Source organism: Rutilus rutilus, assembly GCF_951802725.1.
Source record: "Rutilus rutilus genome assembly, chromosome: 14".
In the NCBI taxonomy this organism is placed as follows: domain Eukaryota; kingdom Metazoa; phylum Chordata; class Actinopteri; order Cypriniformes; family Leuciscidae; genus Rutilus; species Rutilus rutilus.
Window position 1 is genome coordinate 2,181,326 of NC_140219.1, and position 15,618 is coordinate 2,196,943.

Here is a 15,618-nt window from a genome sequence, read left to right on the forward strand (position 1 = left end):
CTAAGCAGAGAGTTCTGCCTATGGTCTTGCAAAATTTATTTTCCCTGGTATCAAAGGAAGATGGCCATAGAAGGCAATATCATTTTAAAACTCTTTTCGCACGCACTACACAAAAACAGATGTGTGTGTCTATTTACGGAGTTAAACTGTGGAACACCTTGGATTATGAATTGAAGTGCTGCAAAAGTGTTTGTAAATTTAAGAATTTGTGTAAGAAAAAAATACAGGAATGTTACAAGAAAAATGATGACTAACATGCTTAAAATGATTGTAAGTAAGTGTAAAGATAGGTGTTACTGAAAATATTTGGTGTTTAGGGTGAGGATTGGGGTTGATTCATTTATAAAGCAGTTGTTTTTTATTTTTGTCTGATGTGCACAAATAAGCGACAGGTACCATAAGATTTTCTTCTTCCTGTTCCTTTTTTTTATTCGTTCATGCACGTCATGAATGAATGAATGAATGAAATTTATGTATGACTTGTGTGCAATAAATAAATAAATAAATAAATAAACATGTGAAGAACGTCAGTATCGTCCATTTTATTTAGCGAATCATACCTCATTCGGTTTCTTATTTAATCAAACTATCAATACACCAACATATTAATAGTCCATTTAATATTTGTAAAGTAGTTAGTAACAAAATTTGAGCCGTTTAATGTATGTTTTTTTTTCCCCCAGAATTTTTTTTTTGATAGCTAACGTTAGCCTTTAACCTTGGACTTTTTGTAGACAAGCCATAGTGAAAATTTGATTAAAATTAGTTGACATTAAAGTAGACCAATTAAATACATTAAGTGTGTTAATATCAAAGAATGTCATCATTAATTATTTAATCAGATTTACCATTTTACCTTTTTTCCTAAAACTATAAGTTGAATTAATTAATGCCGGAGTAATTATTTTACTTTATATAATTTATGTAGACTACTTAAATTAGTTATTATAAAACGTAAGTATAAAAATGAATCAATATTAATTTAACTGATATGAAGTTGTTGCCAGCCATTTCATCCGTGGCCCTACTTGGGTATGCTTGTAATTTGCATTTGCAAAAAAATATTATTTATTATTACACAATATTTTTGACAATGGCATTCATCTTTTATTTTAGTGAAGTCGAGGAATTTGACAGAGCGATTGCAAAAAGAATGAAAAAAAAGAACATTTGCCTACCAGAAATTATTTTACCTTATGCATACATTACATTTTACATTTATTCATTTAGCTGACGCTTTTATCCAAAGCGACTTATAAATGAGGAGGGGTTTTTTTTATGCAATTGAAGACGAAAAGTAAAGTCATTAACACAATTCTTTCCTTTTTTCTTTACTTTGTCCTGTTTACAGCAAGATGATGTTTAGGTGATCGTTAAATAAAGTACAGAATTGTTTATTATTGGTGTTTTGTCTATTCTTATTTGAGTTTTGCTTCGCATTCAAAATATCAAAAAACAGGTTTTGTAATGTTAGCATGGTATAATGGTAATTACCATAGGTTGAACTGAAAGAAAAATTGGAATTTGAATAAAAAAAAAAACGTAGCAATATAATATCACATAATATTTTTCAGAAGATAGTTCAGTCTGCAATTGCCACTTTATTTCTCACAATTGCAACTTCATATCTCACAATTGCGACTTTATTTCTCAGAATTGCGACTTTATTTCTCGCAATTCTGCCATCATATCTCGCAATTCTGAGAAAGTCACAACTCTGACTTGATATATCGCAATTGAGAGAAAAAAAAGTCAGAATTGTGAGATAAAAAGTCGCAATTATTATAATATATTCATTATTCAGTGGCAGAGTCAAGCTTCCAATTGTATCCCTTCCATCAGTAATTTTCTTTCAATTACACCCACGCTCAAAAAATAACTACTGGGTAATTTGTTAGTCAGAGAACACAATAAGTTTTTTTTTGGCACATGCATTAAGCAGGAAACACAAATATTTATTTGGATAACTTTAAATAAAACGAGACCGTATTGCATCCTATTGTTTTCAATGGCATTTGGATAAGGGTGTTATACGATTTTCCGAACAGCAGGAGGCGCTGTCTCGAAAAACGAGGGGTCTGAGAATGCGGGACTCTGGGTGCGGGACTGTAGATGCAGCAGGCTCCGAGTCTGCAGCTTCATAATGTTGCGACAATGACGTTGCACGTGTCAGAGGGTTCCTCCAGGTGTTAGCATTCATAGTGTTGAACAATTATCTCCATAAATCAGAGAGACACTTATGACTTTATTGTTTGGCCGGTCCAGTCATTCGTCATAAAAATACTGTGTGTAGGCCTATACACCCTTTCCAACACTGCATTCTATATGATATATGTGTGTGTGTGTGTGTGTGTGTGTGTGTGTGTGTGTGTGTGTGTGTGTGTGTGTGTGTGTGTGTTTATGTATGTAAATGTATTACCCAGCAAACACAGAACGTTCCATGGTTCCCATTTGGTTATTATTTTAATAATTTTTGGTTATTATTATCCCATTTGGTTATTATTTTAATTATTTTAATAACCAAATTTTGTCAACTAAGGGAACCTTCCCAGGACGTTCCCTACAGGTTATTTTTAGGGTTTATTTTTAATAATAGGCCTATATGTTATTATGCTAAAATGTGTCATTAAAAAAAAAAATAATAATATTTTGCACATACAGGTTATTAAAATTAGGATGCTGGATTAGATCGCGTTAAAATGCATTATAATTTTCAGCGTTCATAGTTCATGAAGTCGTTCATATTTTGGGCGAACTTGAACGTACCGTAATACTGCCTGATGAACGTTACTGTGTGAACTCGTTCGTTCTGGTGTCTGTGAACGGCACGCTCTCTCAGTTTAACTTCGTTCTCCAGTCCGAAAACCCGGCTAAAACAAACAGACTTACATTTCTGTGCAAACTTTGAAAGGAAAAGAAAATCCGCACTTGTTGAACCTGCCTGGTATATTTTTCCAGAATTCCAGTAGGCTATTCCTTTTTAGTATGTAGGCTACTGAAATGGAAAAGTGTTCAAATTGAAAAACATTTGCACCTTAAGGACTACTGTCCTTTTTTTATTTTAATAATTCCTCATTAAAAACGACCATTCAAGCAGCACGTTTTAATAATTGCTGTCATATGGGCAGTGGAAATATATAAATAAAAAAAAACTTGAACTTTGGACCTGTGAACTTAGTTCAAAATGTTGAAGTATGAACTATGAACTGAACTAGTTCATTTTAAAATTTGTGAACTGAACTTTGAAATAGTTCATGTAGAAAGTGAACTTTGCCAACATTGACACGTAGTATGAAAAGCATAGCCTACAATTCTCTCCTGCGCGCCCCTGATCTGATTCTGCACGCGCTTCTCCAGCACGCGCTTACCTCAGTCTTCAATAGAAAGCCGCGCGCATTTCGTTTTGCTGACTAACATTAGCAGGCCTGATAGCGCTCCGGCGCCACGCCGGATTTCCGGCGTACAGGCGTGTCTGCGAAAAAAAGAAAAAAAAAATTCAGTTTAGCGTTCGCGTGATCTGACAATTATCCCAAGATCTGAGAGGCGCTTTCACTAAACCACACCAGTAAGCCTACTTCAGCCAATCGGTAATAGGGTAGGGGCTGGTCTTGGGTTTTGGCCAATCAGATTGATACAGCAGTCACTCCACGTGCGAATTTGTTTGTTTTTCCCATACACTACGATTGTGTTTCCCACACTGGCAGCGCGAAACGTAGCCAAAGTCATGGAGTGCAACTTTATGAAGCCAGGGGAAGATTCCTAACTTGTCGATAAAGGCATAAAGAATAAATGGTCTTGGATAGAGGTGGTGGGTAGAGACGAAGTTTCTGCACTTTGTGCGCAAGGAAAATATTATATGGAACTAGCGGGAAAAAAGTGCTGCCACGGCGCGAGTTAGACCCTAGTCATCATCAAGCAGCTGTAGCTCGTGGCCTGATTTGAGGTCGCTTGCCAACAGGCCGTTCTCATATCGCGTCTTTTGCGCGCTCAAGTTCATTCAAATGTAGGCGCGCGGCGCGCGGTAATAAGCGCGCTCATAATTGAAGACGCGCTCGTTTTTTCCAGGCGTTTTTCGGTGGTGGAGATCCATTAACCACTAAAACTTTTTTGTCATTGTGGAGAGCGCAGTGCATGGTTGCATAGCAGGGTAAATCTGACCTAATTTTACTATTAATAATAAAAGATAAGCTAAAGTGCATTGTAAATGTCAGTAATTTATATTTTTTGACTCATTCTTTTTATAAAAATAATTTAAAGTCTGAAATATGAGAGGTTTATCTTTTTATAAACTTTTTTTTTTTTGTCAAAACTTTATTTGAACTTGTACATGTTAGTATATAACATGTTGCAAGACACTTTTAAAATCCGTCTATCATTAATGGTAGGCTATTATTTTAATGTTTATGTAAACAAAAAAGTGCATATTGATGCTTATTTGATTTGTTATTTGCTGGTTTTCGACATAAAACTTGGTGAATTGATTTCATTGTGTAGTATTAGTTCTTTTTGAACAGGATTCTGTGATAACTGTGATGATTTTTGTCACTATAATCATGAAATGAAATGTTCATGCCATTTCATCTCTAGTTATGATCAACTGAAATCAACTAATTATGTGTTTTTTACAGTATAATATGCAAAGTACTGTACAATTTTCTATAAAAAAATTATATCTGATTCTGTTCTTTTCTCTGACACGCGTTGTTGGGTCTGGAAGGTTACTAATGTGATTGCTTTATCTGTAAAATTAAATGAATGCTTTTTCAATTACTTCTAAAATTAATTCTTTGATTTGAATATTTTTTGGCAATAAATATATAGGCCTACCTAAATGTAGGTCTTAAATTTCAATCTTTATGGTCTTAAAATGTCTTAAAAAGGTCTTAAATTTGACTTACTGAAACCTGCTACTGTAATATAGGCTTGTATTGGGTTTGTTCATCTCACGTCTGAATGATGTCCATTTATATCCACAAAAGTCACCAGAATCTATAAGGGACTATTTATCAAAATGTTCTCCTAGGGGAGCACACCCCTCGATCCCGCTTGACAGTTATGTTGATCAGGGCATATCTTGGCTTAGGGGCCGCTTACCTCCCAAAGAAAAAAGGATTTTTTTTCTACTATCACACCTGCATTAGTTTATCGACCTCTTTATTGAATAATTGCTTATAATTAATAATTATACGAGAGTAGCCTAGGCTAAATAGTGTGAATTCAGAGAGATTTGACACGTATAACTGAAGAGAATATGAAGTTAACCGAGAAGTTTTTGTTTACTGACCAAAAGAGTCCCGCTAATTCAGTGGTAAGAAATTAATGTAATGTTTCATAACGTTAATTGTTAACCATTTTTAACCATGTTAAAATGTATTTACATAGCCTACATACATTTTAACATATGTAACAACCTATTTTTATATATAAAAAAATTTATTGTGTCTTAAATCACATTTATGGCCAGACATCACTTCTTAACGTTAATTGTTAACCATTTTTTTTAATGTCTGTGAATAAAAAATTATATATATATATTGTGTTTATGTAATGCCTCACGGTAGTGATCCTAATGTGTGATGTTACTGCGCATGCGTAGAATCTGCGCGCTTCCTCCCTGCAAAAGAAACCACAGACCACCCCGTTATAAAAACGACCTGAATTTCAGTTTCTATTTCAGAAGGAAATTAAAGTATCTGACAACACACCTGTAAGTTCTTTACTTTATTCCCATTAATTGCATCTTTACCTTTGCTTTTTTACTGATCTTTAAAAAAAGTTCTGAATGTTTTGGAGTGTTTTTTAATGACGAATGGATTCAGATAACAAGACGTGACTGTGTGTAATCGCCACTAAAGAGGATCAGTGAAGAGTCTGTGTGTTGTTTTTGACATTTCTGAGACAGTCTAAGACTAAAACGTATCGTATTATAGAAGAAGAAGAGTAACATTAAACTTATTTCATAATGTGTCTTGGGCAATAAAGAGACTGTGTGACATACTTTCTGTTACTGTAATTTGTGACCCCAATTCAAGTGACAATGACTCAGCCAGCCTTCATTCATCAAGCTGTGACATGTCTGTATATCTTATGATAATGATATTTGTGCTCATTATGAATTCACAATCATCTAAATCTAGAAAGAAGCAAACAAGTTATCTCTTAGCATTTTAAGGGAACTTTACACACCTGTAGTTTTTTTAGGAAAAGTCTTTGAAACCAGTTGGTTTAGTTTTTGACACAACAAAAACTCAAGTTTGACATAAACAGAATATATCATTATATATATTGTTGTGTAACCTAAAAATGTCCTTTCGATTTTAATGACAAAATCATGGTGGAAGGAAATAAAGCAGGATGTGAATTACTATGGCACAACATTTACAGATACACTTACTGTAACTCATCCATGCTGCATTTCATGGAATTGCAAGAATACAGAATTCTTAATGAATAATAGCTATTTTTTATTTTTATTTTATTGCTGGAAATGTGTTGCATTATTAATCAGTACATCTGTTTCTGTGGTGTTCTTTTAGTGACCATGTCGGACGGAAAACCCAGGGGTGAAGACACTGTGGACGCCAGACAAGGGAACACACAAGAGTATGTGTTTGATTTTGATGGAAATTGTTTCATTACAAACATATAATTACAAGAAACCGCAGATGGATATGTAGGTCAGAATTAGAACGACCCATTGTTGATTGAGGAATCACTGAGAAGATCATCCAAAATGTTAAAGTCCCCCTTAGTCCAGTCATTTTATCCCTTAAAACTCATCTTTGATCACTTATTTAAATTCTTCATGCATTAAAATATCTTGAATGTAACTCGACACCCTTGCCTCATTTAGTATGCGCGGTTCTATGAATATGCAAATGAGCCCCGCCTCCACTCACTCACTCAGCTCAGAGATCCACTGGTTGACGATCACACGTTGATCTGATTGGTTACAAGGTAGTTTGTGACGTCAGAAACACCAGCGATTTCAAAGCGTGTTTTTGAGACTGTCTTTGGTTCACTGCAGTTTTAAGGAGGAAATACTCAGCAATGGTGTCGACTTATGAATTTACACATGCTTTGTCTTAAAGCATATTAAAAACACCACATAGACACATAAACAACATTAAAAACTCGGATTTTCACCACAGGGGGACTTTTTATTTTATGATCAATCATTTGAATAGTGCGTAACCACAAAAGGCCAGCAAAACAGGAACAAAAATTGACTCCAAAAATTACTGGAGGAAATGAAGTTGAAACCATCCATAGAACTGCAAAACAGGTTTGTCAGTTTTTAAGCCACGAATATTAAGATCACCGCTCATAAGAAGAAAAACAAAAATATGTGAACAAACTGCGATCAAATGCTGCAGTATTTCAGTCAAGAGCGGGATAGTCTAAAATGCTTAAACACTTAATGTGCATAAAACAGTGATATTAAAAGATCAAATTCTGTATACTATATTTAATATGCGTCATCAAAACGCTTAACAAGAAACGGTGTGTTTTGTTCATATTCTGGGTTCATCCGCTTGCCTGTTTACAGTATGCGTCATTAATAAGGTGTTTATTGAATTTGGTCTTTTAATATCACTGTCTTTCTACGTTAGTACTTAATACAAAACTGGTAAAAATGACTGGCGGTCAATGGAGAAAAGTCTTGTTTTGGGCGTTACTATTGGAGCGTGACGTCACATGAAAACTGTGTGTTCTTACAGACTTAGTTAAAGTCTTGACTTTAGCAGAAGAGCTGCTGAGTGACTGGATTTAATAGAGGAAACTGTGAAAACGCCAGTAAAACAAACGATTATCAGTTTAATCTAAAGATTGGACTCGTTATAGTGTGTCTTACAACTTACCAAAGATCCAGTGATCATGGATATCGACATGCAGCAGGAATCATGTTTCCTCACATTTATATGAGCCTGATTTCCACACCGGTGAAATACATAAAGCAAATTTGCCTGTGAACGCTTTATATAAATAAAATATAGGTCTAAATCCATGTGATCACTCGTATCAATGTTATATATCATCATATCGTCCAGCCATATCAGTGTTTATTTAAAAACATCCAATTATGCAGAATATTTAAGATGGTAAATATTTAATTGATGAGTTGTCAATACAATATATAACAATACAATATATATAGGTTATGATTTTACCCCTAAATTCAGCATATTGACACAAAATGAAAACTGTAAATCCTCCGTTCTCTGCCTGGATCCAGTTTTTTTTTCTTGTCAAATCTAGTTGAACAGTCGATCTATAAACTCTTTCCCGTTTTAGATGTGCTTTGTGTGTTTTTCCAAGGCATTCACGCTCAAAATAAGTCTCCATTGACTGTGCATTGTGTGAAGCTGCCTCCATGACATTTCTGACATATAACAAAAAACAAAACCATGTCTAAAAGCTGCTGTGTGACAAAGTGTGCAGCAAACAAGCTAAAAAAAAACAGAAATTACTTTTTATAAGCTGTCGACCCCAAAAAACGAGCGTTTAAGGACACAAAAGTGGATTCAGGCAATTGAGACAGTGTCGTATTACTCTGAGAACTAACGTACGCCACTGAGGAGAATAGGATAGCTTAGCTTACAGAAATATAATATATAAAACTGACATTTGGATATTTGACTTACTAGTGATAAAATGTTTACTGCACACATAGTGTAGTTTTAGTGCATACTGAGTGTAAGGATCCCACAATTTTTTCACTTTTGTGTCCTTAAACGCTCGTTTTTTGGGGTCGACAGGTTTTTTAGAAAACGTATTTTAGCTTGTTTGCTGCACACTTTGTCACACAGCAACTTTTAGACATGGTTTTCTTTTTTGTTATAGGTCATAAATGACAAGGAGGCAGCTTCTCACAATGCACAGTCAATGGAGACTGATTTGCCCGGTGTGGGCGTGGTTTTAGATTATGATGCGTGACGCTCTGTCTCTATTGGTGGATCTCGTGTGAGTGACAGGTTGCCCCGCCCTCCAGAAGTGTTTCACTCTAATTTATACGTCACAGTAGGGAACTTGTGAAGTTCATGAAAGTATCTGCTAGCTAACCACTTCCTGAAGTGACTGTCTATAATTTCCACTTTTGATTTTTTTTTTTTGCCTAACTTATACATATATCTATTTGTAAAATTCTGTTTATAGTAATAGCCATCTGTATATTATGCTCACATTCTGTTTATAGTAACAGCCATCTGTATATATATTCATAGTACATATCTATCTGTAAAATTCTGTTTATAGTAATAGCCATCTGTATATATATTCATAGTACATATCTATCTGTAAAATTCTGTTTATAGTAACAGCCATCTGTATATATATTCAGTACATATCTATCTGTAAAAATTCTGTTTATAGTAATAGCCATCTGTATATTATATTCAGTACATATCTAGCTGTAAATTCTGTTCACAGTAATAGTTATCTGTATATTATATTCATAGGACAATCTATCTGTAAATTTTTGTTTATAATAGTATTCAACTCTATATTTATTCAGTACATATCCATGTTCTGCACTTATGGAACCACTGTATATCCTGCACTTGCTGCTATTGCACTTCTGGTTAGACCTAAACTGCATTTCGTTGCCTTGTACCTGTACTTGCGTAATGACAATAAAGTTGAATCTAATCTAATCTAATCTAATTAGGAATGACTCATAAAAGTATTTGCTCTAGCAGGACTTCGTGTCTCACGGATGCCGGAGTCGATCAAACGGATGCCAAACCACGTTCTGATGCTTTCCAGTACAACATGAACTACGGCAGTCTGGGACAATGTGTGATCATCAACAACAAGAACTTCCACAGAAAAACAGGTAAGAGCTGGGAAGCACACAGACAGGTTTAAGGGTTTAGTTCAGGCGTTTGTTTGTCCTCATATTAATCTCTTTTAAACAGAAATGAAAGTTCGTTACGGGACAGATGAGGATGCAAAGAATGCAATGGTGACCTTCTCAAAGCTAGGCTTCAAAGTCAATACTTGGAATAATCAAACTGTCTCAGAGATGAGGGATTTGTTAACTACAGGTATGTTTTGCATCACTGATTGATTAGAATAATTGAATGGCTCATAAACTCACGAAGTCTTCCATCCTCAGTGTCTCGGGAGGATCACAGTAAGTCGGCCATGTTTGTGTGTGTGTTGTTGAGTCATGGAGACGATGGGATGATTTTTGGCACGGATGGAGTTATAGCACTGAAGACACTGTTTGAGCTCTTCAGAGGAGATCGCTGCACTTCACTGGTGGGAAAACCCAAGCTTTTCTTCATTCAGGTGAGCGTCATGATAAGAGATGAGATGCGTTTCTTGCCGACAGTGTTATTTTTGGTATAATTGGTATTATAACGTGTCGTCTGAGGAGGAAGAAGCTAGACAATGTACACTGCCATTCAAAAGTTTGGGATCGGTAAGATTTTTAATGTTTTTAAAAGAAGTCTCTTCTGCTCACCAAGGCTGCATTTACTTTAGAATTAAAAAATATATATATTCTCAGCTAGTCAAAATACCATCTTATGTAGCTACGCACATACAATGAGCACATTTACATTTACATTTATTCATTTAGCAGACGATTTTATCCAAAGCGACTTACAAATGAGAACAATAGAAGCAGCTAAACTAACAGTAGGACAACAGTATGCAAGTGCTAATGACCCTTCTCGGTTTAATCCAATGCAGTACATGTTAATTTTTATTTATTTTTTATAGAATAGAAGAGAAAGTGTTAGTATTACTGGATCAAGTGCTGTCGAAAAAGAAGCGTCTTCAGCCGTTTCTTGAAAATGGCTACGGACTCAGCAGCTCTGGTTGAGTTAGGCAGATCATTCCTCCAGCAGGGAACAGTCATGGTGAAGGTCCGAGAAAGAGATTTTGTGCCTCTGTGAGATGATGCACCACAAGACGTCGTTCGCTTGCAGAGCGCAAGTTTCTGGATGGCACATAAGTCTGAAGTAGTGAGTTTAAGTAAAAGGGAGCAGAGCCAGTGGTTGTTCTGAAGGCAAACATCAGTGACTTGAATTTGATGCGAGCGGCAACTGGCAACCAGTGCAATTTTGTGAGGAAAGGCGTGACGTGTGCTCTCTTCGGCTCGTTGAAGACCACTCTAGCTGCGGCATTCTGGATCAGTTGCAGAGGTTTGACCATGCAAGCTGGAAGACCAGCCAGGAGAGCATTACAATAGTCCAATCTGGAAAGAACTAGCGCTTGGACAAGGAGTTGTGTAGCATGTTCTGATAGGAAGGGCCTGATCCTCCTAATGTTGTACAAGGCAAATCTGCAGGACCGGGCAGTTCTAGCAATGTGGTCTGTGAAGTTCAATTACTCATCAATTACCACTCCAAGGTTCCTGGCTGACCTTGATGGAGTTATGGATGACGAGTCTAGCTGAATGGTCAAGTTGTAATGAAGTGTTGGGTTGGCCGGGACCACAAGTAGCTCTGTCTTCGCAAGGTTTAGTTGAAGGTGGTGGTCCTTCATCCAGCCAGAAATGTCTGTCTTTCAGGCTGAGATACGATCAGCTACCGTCGGATCGTCAGGCTGGAATGAGAGGTAGAGTTGTGTGTCATCAGCGTAGCAGTGATAGGAAAAGCCATGTTTCTGAATCACAGATCTTTGTGATGTCATGTAGATGGAGAAGAGAAGTGGTCCAAGCACTGAGCCCTGAGGCACTCCAGTAGCTAAATGTTGGGTCTTAGACACCTCACCCCTCCACGACATCCTAAAGGTCCTACCTGAGAGGTAAGACTTGAACCATTGGAGTGCGGTTCAATTACTGAGAGCAGGGCAGTCTCAGTTGAGTGTCTGCTTTTGAAACCAGACTGATTGTTGTCCAAGAGGTTGTTCTGTGTAAGGAAGGAAGAGATCTGGTTGAAAACAACTCGTTCAAGTGTTTTCGCGATGAATGGAAGAAGAGATACCAGTCTGTAATTTTCCAGATGTGCTGGATTTAGAGTGGGTTTCTTAAGCAGTGGGGTTACACGAGCCTGCTTAAATGATGTAGGAAAGGTACCAGTGTGAAGAGAGGTGTTTATGTTGTGCGTGAGTGCGGGTACAACTGAGGAAGAAATGGCTTGAAGTAGGTTAGTGGGAATAGGATCAAGCGGACAGGTGGTAGGTCGATTGGAAAGGAGGAGTTTGGAGACTTCTGCCTTTGAAAGTAGAGAGAAGGAGGGTAGAATGTGTGTGTTAGCTGGTAAAATGTGTGTGTCAGTTTGTGGATTGGAAACTGGCCGCTGATGGTGGTTGTTTTATTTATGAAGAATGTGGCAAAATCATCAGCTATTAGGGTTGATGAAGGAGGAGGAGGAGGGTTGAGAAGAGAGGAGAAGGTTTTGAAAAGCATGCGAGAGTCAGAAGAATTGTTCATTTTGCTGTGATAGTAAGTCATTTTAGCAGTAGAGATATTAGCAGAGAAGGAAGAGAGGAGGGATTGATAAAGACCAAGGTCAGTAGGATCTTTCGATTTGTGCCACTTCCTCTCTGCACCCCTGAGTTTAGAACGATGTTCACGGAGAACATCAGATAACCAGGAGGCAGAGGGTGTGGCGCGGACTGGCCTGGAGGAAAGGGGGCAGAAGTTGTCCAAGCAGGATGTTAAAGTGGAGAAAAGAGTATCAGTTGCACTGTTAGTATCTAGTGTTGAGAGCTGATCAGGTGGAGGAAGTGTGGATGAGACCAGAGAGGATAGGCGAGAGGGTGAGAGTGAGCGTAGGTTTCGCCGAAAGGTGACCTGTGGAGGAGTGTGTGTTGTGTCCTGAGGCAGGTTGAGGTTGAGAATGAGGAGGAAGTGTATGGTCAGTGGAGCAGTAGCGTGTGTAAATAAGGTCCAATTGGTTACCTGATTTGTAAGTAGCCGCAGTAGATACTCGTTTAAGGTCGAATGAGGCGAGCAGAGTGTGGAAATCAGCAGCCTGAGGTTTTTCTAGATGGATGTTGAAGTCTCTGAGAACTATGAGAGGAGTACCATCCTCAGGGAAGGATGAGAATAGCACATCAAGCTCCTCCAAGAAACTGCCAAGCTGACCTGGGAGACGATATACAACTACAAAATGGATTTTAATAGGACTAGTAGTAGTAATGGTAATTGAATGCGATTCAAATGAGCTGTTGTAACAATTTGATGATCAAATTTCCAATCGTTTGAGATTGAGCAGACCAGTACCTCCACCCCTTCCAGTCAGGCGAGGGGTGTGTGAGAGGGTGAAGCTAGTGGAGAGGGCAGCCGGTGTGGGCCAGTAGGCTGAGAGCTGAATGACTAGAAATAGATGTAATGAAATCAGCTTTGTTTACAGCTGACTGGCAATTCCAGAGACCAAAAGGAAAAGAGAATATAGTACTAGAAGACACCGGAAAGGTACGCAGGTTGTTAGGATTGGACTGCCTCAGACGTGTGACATTTGATTTACGTATGTTAGTAATAGTAGGGATTTGAAAACTCATAGTGTAAGAGGGGTCACAAACAGAAAGATAAGATGAAAAGTTGTGTAGAAGAGAAAGGAAACAAGAAAATTAAATAAACAACAAGAAAATAATACTCAAGTGCCTTGTCGGTGGAGTCGCACAGGTAGAGTCGTTGGTCTTCACACTCTTCGGTCTTCACACGAGGGCTGCTGCGGTGCACTAGCCTATTTTATACACGCCTAATACCTCGTTGTTGAATACAGCAGGCCACACCCTACTATTTAGCCAAACGAAACTCAAAAGTCACGACACCCAAACAAAACGTACCCCTATGCCTTTAGGTTCGGTGATAAAAATGCCATTCTGAACGCTTAGCGGACCAGGACTAAATGTTTTTTTGGTTTTTTTTTTGGTCCAGACCAAGTGGTTATGGTAAGGGACGGGACATTTCCCAAACACACTTGAAGCGCTCGACCAATCACAACACACTGATCCAGCCGACCAATCAGAGCACAGTGTTCTTTTCAGGAGGAGGGGCTTCATAGAGACAGGAACTAAACAGAGCGTTACTGACAGACTGGGAAGAGAGGAGCCGCAACAATGGAGAATATGAGGAAAATAATCAACATTCAAGCAGGAAAACCTGTTCTAGTAGAGCCTGAAACAACATCAAGACTCTGTAAAAAGATATAAAAGGTCCTCTTTAAAGTTCCCCTGTTGTCAATAATTTTATCTCTTAAAACTCATCTTTGATCACCAAAATGAAAAAAAAATTCTTCATGTCTTAAAATATCTTGAATGTAACTCGACACCCTTGCCTCATTTAGAATATGCGGTTCTATGAATATGCAAATGAGCCCCGCCTCCACTCACTCAGCTCAGAGATCCACTGGTTGACGATCACACGTTGATCTGATTGGTTACAAGGTAGTTTGTGACGTCAGAAACACCAGCGATTTCAAAGCGTGTTTTTGAGACTGTCTTTGGTTCACTGCAGTTTTAAGGAGGAAATACTCAGCAATGGTGTCGACTTATGAATTTACACATGGTTTGTCTTAAAGCATATTAAAAACACCACATTAAAAGCTGTATTTTTACTTAAGAGTGTTGCTTTAGTTGCTCTTTCACAGATGTGTTGACCATGTGTGTGTCTCCAGGCTTGTCGAGGTAAAAATCTGGACCCTGGCATTGAAGCAGACGGTGATAGTGACACGGAAACAAAGAGAATTCCAGTGGAGGCCGATTTTCTGTATGCGTACTCCGCGGCACCAGGTATCTAATGTCTCGCTCAGTGCAGTTTCCTCACAAAACCACATGCACTCGCCCTCAAACGTGTGTCTGTCTGTCTCTCCTCAGGGTATTACTCCTGGAGGAACGTCGCTCAGGGTTCCTGGTTCATCTCCTCGCTCTGTGAGATGCTGTCAAAATACGGCAAGCAACTGGAGATCATGCAGATCATGACACGTGTCAACCACAAGGTGGCGCTCGACTTCGAATCCTCCTGCAATATGCCAGGGTTCGGTGGCAAGAAACAGATACCTTGCATTGTGTCTATGCTGACCAAAGAACTCTACTTTCCTAAATAATTCATCTTTATTTTACTGATTAAGTTGCAATGGGATAAAAACACTTTTTAAAGCATTTTTATTGTATCTAGTCAAACCAACATTTATTCAGACACCTTCAACACTTCTCACATTCTCACAGTTTATTTGCTATAGTTTAGAAAATGTTAATAAAATATGACAAGAACTCTGTTGATATTTCACTGGTTTTGTCCATCCTTCTGTTAGACTGTCTCACACATGAATTATGTTGAATATCTGTCAGCTGTTAAATTTCTAATAATGACGTTGCACGTTTCGGTGTCAGAGGGTTCCTCCAGGGTTCCTCCAGTTCTTCCAGCATTCATAATGTTGAACAATTATCTCCATAAATCAGAGAGACACTTATGACTTTACTTTGTTGTTTGGCCACTCCAGTCATTCGTCATAAAATGTATACACCCTTTCCAACACTGCATCCTGTATATATATGTATATATATATATATATGTGTGTGTGTGTGTGTGTGTGTGTGTGTGTGTGTGTGTGTGTGTTTATTTATGTATGTAAATGTATACCCAGCAAACACAGAACATTCCATGGTTCCCATTTGGTTATTTTATTAATAACCAAAAATTTTCCACCAAAGGGAACC

General features: G+C 37.7%; 1 protein-coding gene across 1 annotated transcript; it reads left to right on the forward strand.

Moving 5' to 3' along the window:
• The first annotated feature begins 5,586 nt into the window (after positions 1-5,586).
• LOC311303567 (caspase-3-like) lies at positions 5,587-15,180 on the forward strand. Its single transcript, XM_084430102.1, has 7 exons — positions 5,587-5,707; positions 6,537-6,603; positions 9,699-9,835; positions 9,918-10,046; positions 10,118-10,293; positions 14,577-14,691; positions 14,776-15,180. Exons 2-7 carry the CDS (start codon positions 6,542-6,544, stop codon positions 15,003-15,005), a joined length of 849 nt encoding a protein of 282 aa, XP_084286228.1. The 5' UTR covers positions 5,587-5,707; positions 6,537-6,541; the 3' UTR covers positions 15,006-15,180.
• The last annotated feature ends 438 nt before the right edge of the window (positions 15,181-15,618 follow it).

Excerpts from the sequence above, each read along its gene's own strand:
- LOC311303567 (XM_084430102.1), top strand. The coding sequence starts at position 6,542 with ATGTCGGACGGAAAACCCAGGGGTGAAGACACTGTGGACGCCAGACAA. Across the intron at positions 6,604-9,698 it reads AGACAAGGGAACACACAAGA|GACTTCGTGTCTCACGGATG; the intron begins GTATGTGTTTGA and ends TTGCTCTAGCAG. Across the intron at positions 10,047-10,117 it reads GAGGGATTTGTTAACTACAG|TGTCTCGGGAGGATCACAGT; the intron begins GTATGTTTTGCA and ends TTCCATCCTCAG.